Consider the following 20,635-nt stretch of genomic DNA (forward strand, 5'->3'; position numbering starts at 1 on the left):
CAATTTCACGCTAATACTGCGCGATACGGCGTGAGTCAATTTAATGACCAAAGATCGATCAAAGTCCGATTAAATGTTAAATTAATCGATGATTAATTTGTCAAAATTAATTTATCAACCTGCACTATCTTGTTAATACGGATAGAATTATTAATTTTTTGTTTAACATATGGAAAAATTCTCGATTAATTAAGTTAAACAGAGTTTAATTAAAATCACTGTAATTAATAATGAATAAATAAATATTACGACGCGCTATAGGTTGTTCGGAAATATTACGATCGAAATTATAACACGCAATATATAAATAAGTACGTCGCAAATATGAAAAAAAAGACGCCATGTAATTTTGTCTAAAATAATCATTTCGCACAGATTTTATGCATGAGACACGCGATAATGATGTTTTTCCTTCCTCGAATGTTTTAATTTTGAGATTTATCGTGCTTCTTACGTGACATACGATGTATAATTGTCGCAAGCTTCTATATCTGCGGTTAGTGTCTCTCAAAGCCCAACCTAACCTTTCCATCGTCGACCGTCGATAATCGTCGCGCTTGTTTTCGCGATTCATTTTCGCCGACGGCCGTCTATCTCCTCGTCGTCGCCACCGCCCGATGACTGGATTATCTCCGGTCTCCCACGAACGGAGGAGAAGGAGAAGGAGACCCGACGGACGGACCCGACCGAGCCGAGCTCAGCAAAGATGGTGCAACGCGGAGAGACAGATGTGTAGTCCCGACGCGCGGACGTCCTGATGTCTAAATCGCCAGTGAATAATCGCGCGGACGGCGGCCGATATGCGAGCGGGCAGTCGCGCGTAGCCCGCAGCTGGGATTGAGTCGCGCCGGAGCCGAGGAGGATTCGTCGTGGACCCGGGGGGGACCGTCGGGATTCGTTGGAGTCGCGGCACGAAGGTACGCGGACGGCGCAGGATGTGCCTTTGTTTATGAAGATCAGCTGTGTCCCCAAACATCGCGTCACCCTTCCCGTTTCGCGCGCCCTCGCGACTCGCGCGACCACGCAGCGAGCCACGCTGCTATTTTCGTCGGATAAAGGTCAGCCGAAACCCGAATGCGAGATCGCGAGGACGAGGCGATCGAAGAGCGACCTGCTCGCACGTGTGACGTGCTGCACCGTCGTTGTCCGGGCGGACAACTCCAAAGAGCTTTCTCGGAAAGGGAACAAAAAAAAAATGAGATGGAAAAGGAAGAAACCTGACCCCACCGCGGGGATCCTATAGCTAAGAAAGAAAGAGAGAGAGAGAGGGAAGAAGTCCATTGTTCTTTTGCGCTTTTTCTAAAAGAGCGCAATTCAGGCTTTTGTCCCCCAAGTCGCATGGTCGCGTTTCGTCTCGGAGCATCGTAAAGCTTTGTCGCGTCTCTGTGCGAAAGAGTGTCGACGAATTTCGCTGCGCTCGAGAGGCTCAGGTCTCGCGCTGCAGGTGTTTTATATAGAGTCTTGGCCTCTTTGAATCGTCTCGAGAGATTTACTTTATTCGGGAAGGAAGTGGGCGCGAAAAAGAAGTGTGTCGCATTAATGTAAAGCTAGGGAAATGGTCAAGGTGAAATGTACGATTCGATGAGTAATCGGCTGATCGATGGAAAATTAATCTCGCGATAAGACGCGCAATAAAGGGAATTTTGAAAGAAACGATGATAAAGAAAAAATGTATTTAAACGGCATGCATTCGGAACACTACTTGAATAGCAGTTGTTGGTTTTAGATTCGCGATAAGAGAGGAAAGTTATTCATAAAGATGTGACTTCCTTTGTGCTACAGTTGATTGTTGTTATCGTTACCTTTGTTATTACCTGTGTGCTAAAATTAGCGTTTAATGAGTAACAGTTCTCTCGAAAGATAATTTTAAACTCGAGAAAGCTCAAGTGACAATGCATATAAAATCTCTTATAATCGATGTGAATAGGCAATTATAATCTTTCACGAAGATTTAATGCTTATTAATTAATTTATTGTATTAATCAATATTTTCTTGTAAAGATTCACCTTTAATTTTTTATATATATTTTTTTTATGAAATAAAATGTATAGCAATCAAAAACTGCTGTTTCGTTAATATTATTTTAATAATTGATTTGTATTCTAGATGCTTGTGGAGCAACCATCAACTGGTAGCTAAAATAAATAAATTTTATGACATGAAAGAATGAAACGAGAAACTGTCATTACCTGCGTAGAGCCTGACCGACGAGCACAAACGGTAAGATATGACGATTACTTCTATTTTTGCATTCTAATTTTAATGTACATTTTTTTCCAGAGAATTTTTTATTGTGTATAATTTGGAAATTTATTAATTTAGACATTTATCTAGTGAAGATATAGTCTTTAAGATATAATACCTCTATGTAAATCGCGTTTGCAGATGACGACGGTATTGGATAGTAGTTATCAACGTATACAGCCTTACGAGGGACAGGAGGAAGACGCAGACGATGAAGACGATCGCGAGGAAGCGCCTCAAGAATCAGGCGTCATCATCCATGTAGTTCCGGAGGGTAACAAAGCACGATGGAATCACATCGAAGATCTAGATTCATTCTTCACGCGAATGTACCACTATCACCAGCAGCACGGCTTCGTCTGTATGATGCTCCAAGAAGTTTTGGAATTACTGCAATTCTTTTTTGTAGTTACATTCGTTACCTTTTTATCTCACTGCATCGACTACAGCAAATTATATAGGTATATCGGAAATCTTTAAACGCGAATTATTTTGCGATACAGACATCATCTTGAGAGATATTTAATTAACGCTCTATATTTTTAGTGGTGGTGGAGACGCTAACGAAACCAGCCACAAAAGCGATGCCATAATATGCATGGGAGACTGTATAAAGTCGATCTCTTCATTTTATTGGAGTCTCCTCGTAGTCGCGACAATTTTCTTTACCCTCCAATTCCTCAAAGTTTTGTATCACCTAACGCAGTTCTGGGAGATCAAAATGTTCTTCAATACAGCGCTCAAAATCGCCGACACCGAGCTAGACAATTTTACGTGGCACGAGGTTCAGAAGCGTGTGATAGAAGTGCAAAAGGAGCAAGAGATGTGCATTCACAAAAGAGAACTTACGGAATTAGATATTTACCATAGGATATTAAGACATAAGAATTACATGGTAGCTATGATCAACAAGTCTCTTTTACCCGTGCGACTCAAAGTCCCCATTATAGGAGAAGTCATTTTTTTGACACGTGGATTGAAATACAATATAGAATTATTACTATTTTGTAAGTATACTATTTTGTAAGTACAGTATGATAAGTACGTATAACTTTACTGGAAATAACTAATTTAATCGTTTCCCTAGGGGGACCATGGTCGCCATTCGAAAATAATTGGCATCTAAAAGAGGATTATAAAAAACTGAATAAAAGGCAAGAACTCGCACGATCGTTATCTAAAAACATTCTATGGGTCGGTATCGCAAATTTCGTCTTGTGTTTTCTTATACTCCTGTGGCAGGTTCTGTATACGTTTTTCAATTACGCCGAGGTGAGTATTGTGCTTATTTATGGTAATCAATAAAGTTTTTAACATGATAATCAATACTAACATATGACATACAATAATAATATTATCGACAGACTATTAAACGGGAGCCAAGCGTTCTAGCAATGCGGACGTGGTCTTTGTACGGTCGGTTGTACCTGCGTCATTTCAACGAACTCGATCACGAAATGAACGCGCGTCTCAGTCGCGCGTACCGTCCCGCTTCAAAGTATATGAGCAGCTTCACGTCCCCGATAATGACAATACTTGCGAAGCACATTGCGTTCATCACCGGTAGCGTATTGGCTGTGTTACTGGTTATAACATTGATCTACGAGCCGATATTCTCGATGGAGCGCGTGGTTGCCTACATGACCATGCTGGGTGCGGTAGCGGCAGCCGCGAAGGCAATTGTACCCGATGAGAATTTGGTTTGGTGTCCCGAGACTCTTCTAACTGCTGTACTGGCCCATACGCATTACAGACCGGACAGTTGGCGAGGAACCGCTCATACGCATACCACCAGGGCCCAAGTGGCACAACTGTTCCAATATCGCGCGGTGCATCTCCTAGAAGAGCTGGTTTCTCCATTCGTGACGACATACATTTTGTGCTTCCGTATGAGACACCGAGCCTTAGAAATTGTAGATTTTTTTCGTAACTTCACGATTGAAGTAGCTGGAGTTGGTGACGTGTGTAGCTTCGCTCAGATGGACGTACGTAGACACGGCAATCCCATGTGGCAGACTGTAGCGCACAGTCCCACAGTCTCTCCAATGCCGGACGATCATAGTGCGGGATACGACAATCAATATGGCATCGGTCCAGACAAGTACCACGTGCCGATGTCGAATCATTATACCCAGGCCGAAGACGGCAAGACCGAATTGTCCCTCATACATTTCACTTTGACGAATCCCGAATGGAAGCCGCCGTCCCACGCGGAAAATTTCGTAACTGCTTTGAAAGAAAGGGCTAAGAAGGAAGTTACTGCCGATCCTGATCCTTATAACAATCCTCTGATAGCTAGTTTGAACAGTTTATCCGGTCTTGGCGTAAGTGTTTGATTTTTCTCTTGCTCACTGAATAATTTTACTAGAGTTGTTTGCTTCGTGTATTAATACATTAATATATTAATATATTGTTACAGTATAGAGATCACGTGTCGAATATTATTCGAAGCACGATAAATCAAGTGAGTGTACCTAGCATGAGTAACATATTCACAAATCAACCGGGTACATCGGCCACATCGGTCGGCGTCGATCAATCGTTTGCCACGAAGTCTACCGTTTTACGTCGAGGTGTGTCCAGGACGGAAGGTCCGTTGCACAATGATAAAGGATTCCTATATGATTTGCAGCAGGGTATATCGAATCAGTCGCTAGGTGCTTCTGTATTCGGATCGGGCCACAGTTACGTTATGGAGACGCATACAGATCCATATGTACCTACAGAATTAACCGCTGCCGACATGTCTTTGTCTACATTGTACCTGCATGAGCTTCATCATAGACAAGTAAGTATCTTGACCTACTTTCATGATGTAACAAACTTTGCGAATGCAACGTAACGAAAAACATTGCCATCGACTTAGAAAAGAATGCTCAGATATGTCAAAAATAGAAATGTCCGATCTTTAGGTAAGAAGAAGGGGTTACCAAGAAATGGCAACGAGAAGTATATGGCAGCGAAGTCCGGTTCAAGAGCTAGCGTCACTTCCCGAGGTTAGACAAGAAAGAATACCGCTCCTGTTGCATCAAGATTCCTCTTTAAGGAAAAATAGAGAGTCCTAACCCTAGAAATTTCATTTAGATAGCGTCTGATTCGCGCAATAACCATCATTTTTAGAAGAATAAAATGATTTTTATCTGTTTTATTATGACGAATCCATGATTTATTTTACAATAAGTAAATAGACGCAATATATCCGAGAGTGGAATCGTCTGATCATCTCGATATTATATAGAGGTTATATGTCTTCTAAATATTTTTAATTACACAGAATGCAGAGAGAGCATATGCTTCTTTCTGTCTCTTTCCCTCTCTCTCTTCTTTCTCTGTGTGTGGCCAACGATCTAATAACGCCTATTTTTAATATCAAAGGCCTATTTAAAAGCTTACATTTTATATGTAAAATATCCACATTTAACATTATTACATTTTATATTTTGACATAATGAGCAAGACTCCATATATGAGGTACAATTGACTTAAAGGGTTAGATCCAATAAAGCATTAATAAAAACTTTTTGGCATTTTTGTAAAAAAGTAATCGATATATATATTTTCTAGATAAATTCATAATTTTTAGTACCTTGAAAATTCATCATTAAATTGATATATAGCTGTTTCCTATAATGAAAGCATCACATTATTTTCGGAATTTAAAACGACATGATTTTGGAGCTTTTTTCTAAATTACTGCAAAATCTTTATTGTTATTTTAATTCGAATTATGTAAATATCGCGTATGAGTTTATATTACAAAATTATTACAAAATATTTTGTAATAATTTATAATAATTAAAGTCCTAAAATATTATTTATTTTAATATGAAGATATATTTTTTATTATGCTAATTTCTGTACAGATCTAATCCCTTAATCCAATGAGCTTTGGTATGCTAGAAATACAGCATATGTCAAAAAGTCCAGTGACAATTAGGATATTTCAATTGTAAATGAGTTGAACATAAAAGCTAGTATAGTTCCTTGGAATGTTAAAAGAAAAAACAAAATGATCTTTTCGTTCAATAGGGTTATTTGTTTGATAATTTTTATCACCTCTCAATGCCACAATTCTCTAGTCATACGAAATTAATGTCGCGCCGTAATATACTTCTTTTTAGAGGTAAAATGGTTCTATTTATTTTTAACATTTTATTTTTATTAACTATTATATATACATATTACATATATATATAATATATATTATTTATATATATATATATATATATATATATATATATAAAATATATATTATATATTATATATTATATATATTATATATTATATATATATATATATATATATATATATTATATATATATATATATATATAACATATATACACACACGTTATGTATATATACATACACAACACACATACACACATTATACATATATATATATAACGGCGGCTGAATTTGATGGCTAGGGTAGAATCCCATGTACATAATATCGCGATGTTTTCAGAAACCGCGACAACAAAATAAAAGTTAAAAGTATGAGCTACGTCTTGTCTTTTGACACAACAGAGGTTGTTACGAAGTAGGTTTAAGACAAAAATTTAGACTATCTCTTATTCTCTGTTTATATATGTAACATCTAATAACTTAATGCGAGATCGATGATTTTTAAATGAACTAACATGTAACAAGTAATGTTAAATATAGAAGATACGTTTTGCTAAATCTTATATCGATGTGATTCTCACAAGATGAGAAATTATGCTGTAAGAAACATCTGTAATTATAATTATATATATATAACAAGAATAAAAATAAATTTCATAATAAACTGGTCTTCGTTTAACAAAAATCAAAATCAACAAAAAGTTTACCGTTATATTTTTTATGCCAGATTTATTTTAAACAGTTAAAACTCTATTCGTTTTCTACATTTATCTTATTCTTAGAGAGTGTCTGAAGTGTAAAAGTCTTAAAAGTAAGGTTTCAGAAGATACGAGAATGGAATGCTGCTTTTTAACGCGTCCCTGATTTTCAATTATTTCTTGGAAAGCTTTTGTTTTGTAAGAATAATCGAAGTCGGATAGCACGAGAAAAATGACTAGCAAAATGCAAATATGAACGCTTGCCAAGAGGTTGCGACGTCAACTGCCAAGTTGTTGGATGCCTCTAAGTATAATTTGCGATGTAATCGCAATATCAGTGAGAAAATGACGAAGAAGGACTTTATCTATGACATCCCTACACCGGTGCAGACCATGAGAAAGGTATCTTTCTTTACTTACAGCAACGAATTATCCGTGGAGCATTCTTAAATATTATAATTTCAAGAAAGTTAGCATGTATGCATTATTCATGCTTGTATTGTTCATTGACAACTTCCAAAATGCACAGTACGTCGAGATTAAAATTCGCAATTTACAGTTTGAGATACAAAAACAACCAATTATCCTACTACGACGAAAAGAGGCCGCCGGCACAAGAATGCCGCATTACACTGTAATTTCTGAGAAATTGATGGACCTCGGTGGCAGCGGTGATGCAACTGTTGTAAGTAGATATTACTTATCAAAAACTCCCGGCGTTTCATTCATTTATTTATTATTTGTCTAATCAACGTAATCTAGTTTTATAAGAAGTAAAATGGAGCCATTCAGTATTCAAATATTCCTCCTCTTTAGATATTTATATAAATATATTTAATTCAAATCAAATAAAAATTACATTATTTTAAAAATATTATACACTTTTCCTATTGCATTGTATATTGATATTCTATATAGTTTTAATTCTAATGTCATATTCACTTCCACTTTGATTCTAGTGTTCAACTTTCAGTTTATTTCACAAATATAAATTTATGAAATGTAAAATCGTAATAAAAAATATAAAAGAGCATACTTAAAATTGCACATGTATTAGATAAGTTAATTTGCAAAATAATGTGCATAACATCAGCTGATTAAAAAACGCATACTCCCTCGTCTTCGCCAATCTTCGGTTGGCAGCAGTCGAAAGTAAAAATCAGTATAAACATCTTGCTTTGAAGAAAGCACCATGTGAGCTTTGCCACGTCGACGGAGAAAGAGAAAGGCTCTTAAAAAATAAATTACAACAAAAAATCGTTGGTTTCATACATCATTTACCTAGTGTCTCGAAATTAGCAATAGTGCTATACTAACGGAAGGAAAGACGGAGAAAAACGGGATAATTTTTCTTTCTATTTCTTGGCGAAACTTTACCGTTTCTTCTCCGCCTCATTCTTAAAACGAACGCATTAGACAATAGCATAGACGTGATGACGAAGGAGAAGACCAGAGCGTCGCGTCGATGAGCGTAATACATCATGCGGGATAAAAACTGAATGTATCCCGATTGTTTTTATAATTTCCTTTAGTTCATTCGCTGTTTGGCGTTAAAAGCCAGCAGTCTTGGTCAACGTTTTTCCCCACCGATTCCCCCGAATTTCTTTCTTCCCGACATTTCTTACAAACAATTCCGCGGAAAAGCGAAAATAACGGGTGTCAATAACGCAGCGCGATTAGTCAGACGAATCGAGGAAAATTTTTGAAGCGATCAATAAATCTTTTGAAACTGTGAAATTCACACGTATGCTGTACTTGTTTTTATCATACCATTGCCCTATAGTAATTATATCAAAAGAAAATTCTGTTGTTGCTCCGCTTTTTCATACCTTTATATGAGATTATCTTCTCTCGATAATATGCGTGTCATTAAGATATTATTGCAGTAACATATAATAAAAAATTCTATAATCAAATCAAACATTCTAATAAAATGTCATCAATAATTTTTGATAACGAGAATCTTGTTGAGATAAGATAATCAAGAATATTAGCGGAAGATCTAATCGAATCGCGTTCAATGCCATTTTACGAACAGATACTGAGATACATGTAGATAAAATAAATAAAAGAAATAAATTATAAGTGAATAGCAACTCAGTCTTTAGCTCTAGAGGGAAAGTGAAACGTTATTTCCATCTTAATGTCGCGAAAATCAATTGATCTTTGGGAAAAATCGAAAATAATTAAGATTTCATTGAATTTTTTCAGGTTGCCGATCGACGGGGATTAGGATACGCGTGTAATCTCTGCCAGGAGCCGATTGCCACTTTGTTTTCCCTTTCGACTCACGTCAAGTTTCACTGCCAGAGATACTGCAAAATATGCTACTGGATTCTGCGTGAAAACGAGACGATGGAACGGCACATCGACAATCATCATCGAACTATACCGGAGGTCATAAGCTTCTAGTACCTGAAAGCCCGTTTAAAAACGTCGATATTCCGAATTGTGTTAATCTGAACAAAAATAGGAATGAAATAAATATTTTATGAAAGACGATTCGGAAGTGGAGTTAATGTTTTTTTTTGTTTAGTGAACGTGTTTTATAACGTATTATCTACTATTAACTCGCGTTGTGCACGCGATGAAGAGCGGAAGTGTCGTGGTGTCGTTGTATTACGCTGATTAGCAGGCGGGAGCGCAATTAACCTAATTTCTTTCCGATTCGCGTGCGAGAGTATCCGAAGCAATAAAAAGCAGGGGCGCCCACACGCGCACAATGATGATAAATTTATTTGTTCATCAGTGATAAAAGGCTCGCGCTGCCAACGCGAGAATTATAGTTTCGCAATTCGTCGATAGAGTATAATTTCAAATTAAGAATAACTGCAGCAATTAATTAAAGAAATATATAGGATATTAAAACAAAGCTGATTCGAGGCAACCGTTTCTACAGCTTGAAATAAATAAATTTGCGAGTTTGGGAAAGAATTCCTACGAAAGAGGGAGAAACGCATTATTTATTCCTTAAATAAATTATCCGCGCGAATGCAAATTATTTCCTCTTTTCCCCAATTTCTTTCCAGATCATCCGAAACTCCGATAATCATGATTTTTTAATACAATTTCCGAACAACTATTCATAGTCGCCAGAGACCTGAATGATGTCCACGACAAATAAATCCCGGCTGCGAAGGTAAAAAAAAAAGGAAGAAAATCAACATATAACACCTATGTTTTAAAAACGCAAAAAAAATGTAGGAAATATATATGAGACGCATTTATGAGACGTAGGGTTAAGACACCGATAATATCGACTGAAACGGAGAACCATCGTCTTTTCCGAGTTAAGCATTTTCGTATCCAGACACCCGGCGTTCATCGCACATGACCGTTGAACAAAAATCCAAATCTGTACTTTCAGTCCAATATTGTACACAATATCAGTATAATATTATATATTGTTCTACTTGCCACACAATTAGCCAGAACAAGGACCCGAAAAACAACGATATTACGGCAATTACGGCATACGCACACAGAGAGAACTAGAGGAGGCGGGAACGGGGAGGCCGGAAAGACGCGTGGTCGCCGCGACCGCTGCGTACGTGTCGGTAGTCGGTACGTGTGCACCGACTGCACCCAGAAGTTCGGCTAGCTTCGACAAGCAACGGCGAAGATCGGGTGGCGGGGGTGCGCGCGCGGCGTATCCCCACCACTCACCGCCCGATTTTCGGGATTTTCGGTAGCCGCGTCCTGTGGCATCACTGCGTCGCGCAGCGCCGGAGCTCGGAGCTCGGAAAGCGAACTAGAGAGAAACCTTTTCTGGGAAACTTTGAAATACCCGCGAGCGACTTCACACCGTTATCGTTATGGCCGTTATCTCCGAAGCATTGAATAAAGCGTAATTGTTCCAAGCTCCACACACTTCTGTTCTAAATATTAGTAGCAGAGAGAGAAAAAAAGAGAGAAAGAGAAACCTGAGAGTGAATATGCGGTCACGTTCGACGTGGAATCGGTGTGGAATCCGTCCACTGGCGCCTCTATGTGCACAAAACGTACGCGTTGAGTTACATAACCACGGATATTCCCAGGGTAACACACATTATATCCAAGATTCTGTTCCATGTTACGCAAATGATTGTTTCGTTTTATTCCGCGTTACGTTCACAAAGTGTAATTGCGTAACAAAGCATGATAAAAAGTATTAATTAAAAATTGGAATAATTATAAGCCTAAAGACATTTAAAAAAGCGTCAAATGTGTCGTTCATTTTAATATAAATATAACGTTCTTTATTTAACAAATTTTGTCTTATTGTACGCATGTGCATAAAAATAAAGTTATAAAATGTGAGCACGATTTCTTTCTCCAGCGGCGCCTGTTCTTCGGAGCAATGGAGCAGTCGGCGAGTGGACAGTGGCGACATATGGGCATATCACTTCCGGTGAGTTGATTTATATATTTGTTTGTTATATTTACATTGTCGTTTAAAATGGAGTTTCAATTATTCGCGAATGTTAAATTGAATGGTCGAAGACCGTGCAAACGCGCGACAGTTCCGTCGAGTGAGCTTCGTGCGACCATAGCACGACTATGTTGCATCGAAAAACATGCAAAAAATATCAAGCTTTATGAAATATTAAGAAAAAATTAAGAAAGAAATAAACGTTTGTTAAAGACAAATATAGCAAGACTGCACGATAAAAATATATAGATAAATAAAAGTGTAATCTCTATTTACCTCTTGTATATATTTCTTCACACTTTATTCTCTCTTTTTCTCGAGCGGGTTACACATATATTTCACTTTAAATAGTGCACGTATGGCGCAAAGAAATTTAATGAGTTGCGAACTTCATTGTTTTTTTTTTAGAAAGGAACGATATCGTAATTAGTGAGATTTAATCCGGGTTAAGGTTTAATAATAACCGGCAATTATTTATTATTTATTAAAGAGCCTCTCACGTGATATCTATAAACCTTGGCGGTCGCATTCAAATTTGTATATAAGCGTGAGAAAAACGATCCTCAGTCATAATTATTTCTATCTTCCTTGACGTTTAATAATTCCGGCGCCACGACCTTTAGAACGGCGTTCACGTTCTCGCAGCAATTACAGCAGACAATTGTTTGTCCACGTACTGAAAGGTCCTTCCCCAGAAGCTTGACATTCTGCAAGATCGATTTCATGTTAATTAAAACGCGACGCGGAGCGCACAAGTTCTCCGTACAAATAAAATACGCGCGATCGCGAGAATATAATATTATACAAAATTATAACTGAATTCGCTCGGCAGAAAATATGATACGTGGATCGGCGAGCGCGATTCTTCAAAAATTTAACATCGTATCCATTCTTAAAATTCCCCTTAAACATACATTACTTCTTTATAAGTTAACGGTGGGAAATTCTGTTTGTAATATTCACACACTGTACTGTATTACAATACCCTGCGTAGTTATAAGAAATTAGAGAACGATGATAACAGCGCAGCACGTTGGCACGTGCGGCGTGCTGTTTGCTGAATAAACCTCGCGACACTGCATCAGATCGACCTACGTGTACTCATACAGCTACATGTTTATACAAATGATTGTACGAACAAGTAGATTATTCGCCAGTAAAATGATCAATTTTCTTATCAAATTATTTAATATCAAATGTATATATGAAATCTTCATGTGATCTCTTTAAGATGACTTTATAAATCCTCAATTTATTTCTGTAACGGCGAAAAATTGATCTACGTGTGATTTAATATTTTACAGTACCTATTACATTTTTACGAGAAAAAATACTATTTGTTAAATAGAATAGAATTTGTTAAATAGTTAAATCTCACAGAAAACCAATTTAATTTTTTAGGAAGCTCTTGACAACATCAGAATTAATTTGAAAAAATCTTATTTACATTTTAATAATCGTAGCAATACATATATGATTGCTAATGCATCGTTCTCTAATATAATTCTAATCGAATTATTTATTTAATGCGAAATCTTAACACGTAGCTGTAGAGTTACGCTAAAAGCAAGAGAATTAATTTTAATCGTTCTATTCCAATCGATAAAGAAATGCAAGTCATTGATACCATTCGGTTATTATATCGTTGCTTTCGTGCTCGCGTTTTTTTCTTCGAGTCTATCTAAAGAAGCATTTTATGTAATTTTTTACGCCGAACTTGATTGCTTACCTTAGCAACCGTAACGTCGAGCCTTTTTAGATTCTTACAATCGAGCATCACGTTACATTCACTTTCTCCGGAAAGCTTCATTATGTTAGCACGCAGGCGCTCCGCTGCTGGAAAGGCTATAGCTTCTTCGGGTATGACGACTATTACAGTTTCCCCTTCGATCTGCATTCGAGACAAAGAAAACAAAATACCGTTTGTTCATACTGGTGGCTAGTCACTGTGTAATAGGAAAATATTCCAGACGGATATTTCCATTGAAAAAACACGTACATTCAGCAGCGATATTTTTAAACTGGCTGTCTGCCAGTTTAAAAAGATCTGTTATTTAAGTACATAAAAATCTGTTTCGCTATTGGTGTAGGTACTAGGAATTTGAAAAAGTACGCCAAAGTAGTTTACTCGGTAGAATACACAACACACTATATAAAAAAAAATACTTGAGAGCAGAATTTTTAAGACATTTTTAAAAGAAAGATTTATTACCCCAGCAAGGCCGAAAAGGGAAAAGAATCGAGGAGTGTATCGATTTCACCAGTTCGCGTAGTAGATTAATCTGGCAAAGAATGATAGGTCTCGATTACGTTTGAACGATAACAGCATGATTAAATTTGATTAAACTGAAAATATAGCGTCAGCGATTTAAGACGACAGCATTATTTATACGTTGCAATAATCTCTGTTGAATATATTTCTTTTTTTTTGTACTGATTATGTCAAAAAAATAACGGCATTTTAGACATTAAAATTATTGCGAACCGAATGTATAATACTACCCTCCGAATACATTAAAACACAGAAAATATTTTTTTCAGAATTACTCAATAGAGTTACATTTTTTTCATATAATAAGATAAAATTTTGATAAGGTTGCTTGCTGATAAAAAGACTCGGCAAATAATGCATAAACTGAAAGATGATAATTTCAAATTAGTCACTATAAATTAGCAATATTAAATTATTTGATAGCGAAGGATCTATGAAATAATTTTGTATCACTGTACCTGTTCAATTTTCGTCTGAACGGAAGGCCGCGCTGTGAAATACAGCAATGCCGCTAGATTAACTACGATACCAATTAAGATACCGTATTCCAAGCCAAGAAAAACGCTTGGGACCAATGTCAGCATCATCACAAAGAAATCGGTCTCTAAAAAAATTTGCAGACACCTCTATATTACTATAATCTTTCAAAATAAAATTAAACGACTTTTGCATCTATGTATTTATTAATCACATTTATATTATCTATATTTAATTTAATTGTTTTTTATTTTTTTATATATAAGAACGTCTTCTTTGAGACTAATAAATTCCGTGGTAACAAGGCTTCAATTTTAATCAATAACAAATTTAATCTTTTAAAATATCCTAATGCAATACGCGAAATTACCTACTGGTTCTACCCACGCAGGAATGACGTCGATCGCATTCGCAAACGGGCGCGTAGGTACCGATATCGCCGGATCTATTACGAATTAGCTGCAGATGAGCTCGAGATGAAGCCCGCGACAAAAGTTAACGGGAACGGGTGGCACTGCTCCGTCTTAACAATAAATGCCACCAAGGGCGCGCTCGAGCATTATTGTTTCACGCGGGCTTTTCGAGAACAAATGCACCGCGAATGCATCCCGAGTGTGGGTGGTGCTCTCGCTGACGGCAGCTCCTTTTGTGCGGCGTGCACCATTGACGCTTGACGCGATGACGCCACGCTGGTTAGATCGCGTATAGGTGAATCGAAACAAGAGAGAGAAAAAGAAAGAAAAAAGAAAGAAGGAGAGATTTGTGGAACTTACTTCTGGCGTTCCACAGCAAACTGTACGTCGAGAAATCGAGCATGTAATACATGGCGCATATGATGAGACCGGCCAGCGTCGCTTTCGGTATGAAGTAAAAAGTAGAGGTCAAGAGACCGACCGCGAGCAATACCAAACAACCTGAAAAGATTACGTCATTAATTAATAAACGCTCTGAAAAAAAGATGTCTTCGCGCTTCGCTGAAAAATTAAACTATTTCTGTTCTCCAATCTCCCGAAAGACCGACCAAACATATTTGATTTTTCATTTAATTGTGATTTTACGATAAAACAGTAAAAACATTTAAATAGTCAGAAAATGTTAATTTTTATCAAAAAATTTAATTATTTTATTAGATATTATACAGACATTTTCAAATACATTTACGTAACCAAGTTGATTAGGATTTTATAATTACATCGAATCCGAAAGTGATAAAATTTTTCACGTACCTGTAAATATTCCCCCCAGTGGTGTTTTAACGCCCGACGCATGATTGACCGCCGTTCGCGTGAAAGATCCTGTAACTGGCATCGAGCGAACGAACGACCCGAAAATATTACAGATTCCTAAAGCGATCATTTCCTGCGTGGCGTCCAAAGATTTACCCTTTGCTAAAACAATTAATCTATTATCCTCCTCGAGCAGGCAGACTCGACTTTAATTAGTTCTCGGAAATAACAATGCATAAAATCGGATCCAGAGTATCCAGACCAAGCAAACGAGCGGAAAGAAAGAAGAATGAACCACTTGTTTTAATGAATTTGCAAACGGCCTCACTTCGTATATTCGCGCTCATTTGTTAGGTCTGGATTCTGCTTCGTATCAATCAAAAATAACAATGTTCTAAAGTCTAAAAGTTATAGTAGTATAAAATCACACTTTTTAAAGTAAAAGCGTGACGCAGAAATGCGTAGTGACATTTCATACGAAAAATTCTCTTTCGCTATAAAGCTTTTACTCCCCGAAATTGTATGAAAGCGATAGCAGTAATTTAATGACAAAAACTTAATTACCGAAGGCTTTCGCAATGGCTATGTGCTCGATAGTTGATACGATCGGTATCGTGAACAGCGTCGTTCCCATTGCGGTAGTCATTTCCAGAAAGTTATACGTTTGATTCTGAAAGGTAGTGGAAAACGGCGGAGGTGCGATCGGTGGCAAACCCTGCCCCATTGTGCCTGAAACGCTTTGTTTGTTATTCTCGTTTCATGCAACCCGCTGTGTGAAATATATATTTTCTCGTGATATCTGTCCATATAAAGCCAGAGATCTTTTTTTAACAATACATCATCAAAATCTTGAAACGAGAGCAATTCCGCGATTTGAGCAAACAGAAAATTATTCTTTATTGTAATTACTGTATAACATTGAGCTTTGTTAAAAAAAAATGGATATTATAACTGATAAATATTAATAATAACTTAAAAGTTTGTGAATTAATCTCGAGCAATTTTGACGCCAATAAGCATATATTTAAAAAATCGATCTCAATTCTCAATACGAAAGAAAATATTGAAGGTGCAAAATTCGAAAATTAATCGGCGGCAACAAAATTTATTATCATGAATTTATTCCACAACGCGTACCGATATTACGATAAATCTTCTAAACTCAATTCCATAAGTTTGGAACTCATAGAGAAACGTCAAATGAAAGATAATTGATTAAAGTTATTTGGTGATTAATTGGTAATTAATTGGTAATTAATTATTTGGTGCTGCGTTTGGTTATCAAAGCCTGTTTTAGAACAAATTCTATAATATTATGTAACCATAATTTAAAAAAACACCAATATTAAATGATTTATCTACTCACCCGTTAATGTGAAAGGGTTTAGACCATTAGTGGAAAAAATATATGCCATAACAGTGCCTACAATTACGACTAACGCATTGCGAGACAGACCAAGAAGCCATCCTATTTTTTGCAAGGTTGTTCCCGTACGCCGTCCTGGTATATTCTATATATAGTTGGAAAAAATACAAATAAATAATCCCCTTCTATTATACAGAATTATTGCTTTTTTCGAGATATAAAATTTGATTGGAACGAAAATTAAAGTTTCGATTTTTAAAGAAAAATCAAAATTGTGCCTTTGCTTGTTCTGATGGAATTTATACCTTGATCAAAACTAACACAACGATTGTACCAATTCCCAACAATGTATCTTGATATCGAATCTGATCGAGATGTTTAAAGATTGCTATCAAAGCATCCAGAAAACTCTCGGCTCTACCAGGAATGCCCAGGAGTGACTTAAATTGGGAAGACGCTATGTTGATCGCCGCGGCTGATGTAAAGCCAGTAATTACAGGAAGCGATATAAAGTCCAATAAAAAGCCTTGGGAAAAAACAAAAAGGATGCATTTATGCAGCAGCAATATTTCGTGATTATAAATTATTTTTAAATTTATATCTTATTATATTATATCTGTGACATATATCTTTTACTTTGGAATATATAAAAATACACACCTAAGTGTAAAATTCCTAAAAGCGCAATGATGCATCCTTTCAAAAAAGCAATTAGTATAGCCATGTCAACGCCATATTTTGCGACCAATGGTTGAACCATGGTAGCCATAATGGCTGTTGGACCAATAGTGATGTTTTCGCATGAACCAAAAATGATATATATAAATGATGCCATAAATGCTGCGTACAGTCCATACTGTAAGATCATAAAATTACAGAGAAATTATATTTAAAAAAGATATCATTTAAATTAATTAATAATTGTGCATGTATCGAGTTACGCAAATATTAATTAAACGGCATTAGCAGATACAAAAGCAATGTATTTTAAGAAAATATATATATTCTCCCTTAAAAATTAAACAAAATTTTAATATTACTTAAAAAATAACGCTCTTTTAAATAATACTTTGATTTAAATTAAACAGAAAGTATTCTTGAGTCGTGCTGAAAACGGACTTGTTTTTTGTTCTTCGATTTATTTTCTCACAATCAGAGTTACTCTCAGAAATTCCGTTTTATCTCTCTGAAACTTGTAACAGAGAAACGTTTATCTATATATGTGTTGCGGCAGGATACGATACAAGATTGATGCGGCAGTCGCTCTGTTTTTTTATTTTTACCTCGGGATTTAAACCGGCGACAATACCGTAAGCGATCCCTTGCGGAACGGCGGTGAGACCGACCGTGATGCCAGCCAATGCATCCTGCAAGATCCACGCGGGTCTGTATCGCGGCAGCCAGGAGAGAATCGGCAATCTTCGCACAACATACTTGCCGCATTTATCTTTCTCATACCATTTGGCCACTGAAAGCAGATTTAGCCTTATTTTTTTCGCGATGCAAGCGACTTTACCGCGGCTACTCATGACGTTGAGTAAGACAAGGTGTGATCAGTCTTTTTCTTTTTTTTTTTTCTTACAATTAGATGTTTTTGTGCGAACATTCTTCTTCGTGGAATTTTTAAAAATTAGTTTATCAAAAGAATACATTAATTAAAAATATTAGTTATCTCTATTAATCCATTATATCTAAAGTTTTCTTTTCTTATGTAAATTAAGTGAATTATTTAATTAATTATACAAATATTCATTTTCTTTAAGAAATAAAAGTTGATTAATTTCTTAACATAATAGTTTTCTAAACAACAGCAGTAATCTCATTTTATATTATTCTGATTATACAATTTTATAAATTTAAAATAGAACACAATCTAACTCTAAATTGTATTATTATTTTTAAACTCTACTCTCTATTTTTAGTTTTTCTATAAGTTAAATTGCTAATTGATCAATTTTTACAGACTGTTAAATTCCAAAGTATAGTGCGTAGAAAAAGAGAAAGAAATTTGTTGATATCTAACACATTACGCGAAAAACAATTTAGTTACTATAATAAGTGAAGAAAAATAATATACCGAAAAAACTGTACTTTGAACGCCTTATTCAGTGGACTAATATTGTTTAAAATTCCATGGATTCAATTTTCGCTCAAGTCATTAACTTATAACATATCACTTACTCATCCACTTAGTTCTTCAATTGAGATCTTGACACAACAAAATAGCGAGAATAACACGGGTTCCTCGAGACTCGCTAGCTTTCCAAATCTGCACGTGCAGAGCGATGTAATCCACTTTTGACGAGAAAAATGCGAGCGGGAGAGGAAGAGGGAAAATAAGCCGCTCTATTTCCAATCTAATCGTTCTACACAATCCGAATTCCTTTGCTTATTCTCTTTTGCACCGTAAATCTCGTCCGCTTAGTCCAATAATATATCCGCTTTCGATCGTGCGGATAAATTACACGTGTTGTCACAACAATTCCAGACAATTTGTTCTGAAAATGGATGATAAGCAAATTTCCTCTAGACTATTTCGACGTCGATTAGCATTAACAGCAATTAACTTTTACAGCAGTGTCATATAATAAACAGAGCGTATTCGTTTAAATTTGTTACAAAAATGAATAAAACATGACATCTGAATTTAACTTGCTGCAGTGTTATAATTATAATTATAATAAACACTTTATCGATTCATATATTGCAGTAAGAAGTAAACAAATAATATGGCATATAAATTAAGAAGATTGATGCAAAGTATGAAAAGGAACTAAAAGGAAAAAAATATTTAAAAAATTTAATTACTTTGATATGTTACACACTTGAAACTTCAATGTGGTTTCAATACAATCAATCAATTTTTTTTTATTTAATTCAATAAATCATAAAATTTTTAAATGATTGTCGATTTCAATTTTAGCTCGAATTACTTTATTATTTTTAATTAAATTATAAGCTCTAATTTTTATATATACGTATTTCACGTACTATAACATATATAAAATATCCGTAGCAATTAATAAAAAATGTTTTTCTCTGTATATTATATAAACTACGATTTAAAAGAAGAGGCGAGCTGATTTAATGGAGTATAGCGTTGACTGAACAGGTTTTTCATTCTACACAGAACACACACAGCGCACACTCACAATCATGTACTAAACGTGTGATTCCACTGACAGATGTTTCATGCCGACTCACTGCATTCGACTGCACTGTAAATCCCCCGAAGTAATAGTATATTACTGTATTGTCAGATCGACATTATGTAAACGTGGTTTATATGATTATCACCGGACATCGTCTCTTATTAGATAGATCATTGTCTAATATAATTAATCGCGACCGGCGATGGGAATGCATAGAAGCCGGGGCTTATCGCTTATCTTAAAGTCCATTTCACAATGGAGCTACAAAATATTGCAACACAGAGATATCCAAGTCGGAGTTCAGTTTTCAGTTCATAGAAATATAAAAAAAAAAATCATATATGTTAGATTCTGACTCTGTCCGAGTCGAGGTCTGAGTAAACTGTGATACTCAAAACAAAAATAAATGATAAACTTGGCATAGAAACACTTTGAATACACTTTCCTGAAATTGAATTTCTCACTCGCGAATCGCGATTTAATATTCCGATCGTGTCGTTCTTGCGAAAAGGAAGCTTCAACCGCTGCACAATTATGATATAACTGATGTGAAACCAGCTTAAGCCGCACGCTATACACGAATGTTCGTCGGAGTTATAGTGCCACGTCGGAATAGAGTTTAAACTTGCGATATCGCAGACTGTTTAAGAACGACGGCTCT

The 20,635-nt window shown here is 36.0% G+C and overlaps 3 protein-coding genes across 11 annotated transcripts; 2 read left to right on the plus strand and 1 right to left on the minus strand.

Annotated features, from left to right (window-relative positions):
• The first annotated feature begins 645 nt into the window (after window positions 1-645).
• Atg9 (autophagy-related protein 9) lies at window positions 646-7,036 on the plus strand. 4 transcript variants are annotated; one of them, XM_071783473.1, is made up of 9 exons: window positions 648-860; window positions 892-917; window positions 2,108-2,221; window positions 2,387-2,706; window positions 2,792-3,252; window positions 3,333-3,517; window positions 3,610-4,569; window positions 4,665-5,033; window positions 5,158-7,036. In XM_071783473.1, the coding sequence occupies exons 3-9, from the start codon at window positions 2,168-2,170 to the stop codon at window positions 5,308-5,310; spliced, it is 2,502 nt and encodes an 833-aa protein (XP_071639574.1). In that variant the 5' UTR covers window positions 648-860; window positions 892-917; window positions 2,108-2,167; the 3' UTR covers window positions 5,311-7,036. The 4 variants fall into 4 exon arrangements, with proteins under 4 accessions (XP_071639577.1, XP_071639574.1, XP_071639573.1 ...); XM_071783476.1 differs by having other exon boundaries at window positions 646-917; window positions 5,141-5,279; XM_071783472.1 differs by having other exon boundaries at window positions 648-917.
• Window positions 7,037-7,158: 122 nt separating this feature from the next.
• On the plus strand, window positions 7,159-11,278 carry LOC139816135 (uncharacterized). The gene is made up of 3 exons (XM_071783490.1): window positions 7,159-7,472; window positions 7,630-7,755; window positions 9,282-11,278. Exons 1-3 carry the CDS (start codon window positions 7,323-7,325, stop codon window positions 9,480-9,482), a joined length of 477 nt encoding a protein of 158 aa, XP_071639591.1. The 5' UTR covers window positions 7,159-7,322; the 3' UTR covers window positions 9,483-11,278.
• A 468-nt stretch (window positions 11,279-11,746) lies between these two features.
• LOC139816129 (sodium-independent sulfate anion transporter) lies at window positions 11,747-20,635 on the minus strand. 6 transcript variants are annotated; one of them, XR_011732949.1, is made up of 13 exons: window positions 19,975-20,628; window positions 19,004-19,320; window positions 18,106-18,290; window positions 17,483-17,678; window positions 17,128-17,348; window positions 16,823-16,967; window positions 16,021-16,185; window positions 15,457-15,618; window positions 15,004-15,144; window positions 14,212-14,357; window positions 13,694-13,763; window positions 13,211-13,372; window positions 12,049-12,188 (listed from the first exon to the last, which is right to left on the minus strand). XR_011732949.1 is itself a non-coding variant. In XM_071783479.1 (12 exons), the coding sequence occupies exons 2-12, from the start codon at window positions 19,005-19,007 to the stop codon at window positions 12,045-12,047; spliced, it is 1,671 nt and encodes a 556-aa protein (XP_071639580.1). In that variant the 5' UTR covers window positions 19,008-19,320; window positions 19,975-20,620; the 3' UTR covers window positions 11,747-12,044. The 6 variants fall into 6 exon arrangements, 5 of the variants coding, with proteins under 5 accessions (XP_071639580.1, XP_071639582.1, XP_071639581.1 ...); XM_071783479.1 differs by lacking the exon at window positions 13,694-13,763 and having other exon boundaries at window positions 11,747-12,188; window positions 19,975-20,620; XM_071783481.1 differs by lacking the exon at window positions 13,694-13,763 and having other exon boundaries at window positions 11,747-12,188; window positions 19,882-20,620.

The sequence above is a fragment of the Temnothorax longispinosus genome, chromosome 7 (assembly GCF_030848805.1).
Source record: "Temnothorax longispinosus isolate EJ_2023e chromosome 7, Tlon_JGU_v1, whole genome shotgun sequence".
Classification (NCBI taxonomy): Eukaryota; Metazoa; Arthropoda; class Insecta; order Hymenoptera; family Formicidae; genus Temnothorax; species Temnothorax longispinosus.

Excerpts from the sequence above, each read along its gene's own strand:
- Atg9 (XM_071783472.1), top strand. The coding sequence starts at position 2,168 with ATGAAACGAGAAACTGTCATTACCTGCGTAGAGCCTGACCGACGAGCA. Across the intron at positions 2,707-2,791 it reads GACTACAGCAAATTATATAG|TGGTGGTGGAGACGCTAACG; the intron begins GTATATCGGAAA and ends CTATATTTTTAG. Across the intron at positions 5,034-5,157 it reads ATGAGCTTCATCATAGACAA|GTAAGAAGAAGGGGTTACCA; the intron begins GTAAGTATCTTG and ends TCCGATCTTTAG.
- LOC139816135 (XM_071783490.1), top strand. The coding sequence starts at position 7,323 with ATGAACGCTTGCCAAGAGGTTGCGACGTCAACTGCCAAGTTGTTGGAT. Across the intron at positions 7,473-7,629 it reads CGGTGCAGACCATGAGAAAG|TTTGAGATACAAAAACAACC; the intron begins GTATCTTTCTTT and ends CGCAATTTACAG. Across the intron at positions 7,756-9,281 it reads GCAGCGGTGATGCAACTGTT|GTTGCCGATCGACGGGGATT; the intron begins GTAAGTAGATAT and ends GAATTTTTTCAG.
- LOC139816129 (XM_071783479.1), bottom strand. Across the intron at positions 17,349-17,482 it reads TTTAGGAATTTTACACTTAG|GCTTTTTATTGGACTTTATA; the intron begins GTGTGTATTTTT and ends TTTTTTCCCAAG. Across the intron at positions 12,189-13,210 it reads TCGACGTTACGGTTGCTAAG|AATGTCAAGCTTCTGGGGAA; the intron begins GTAAGCAATCAA and ends TCGATCTTGCAG.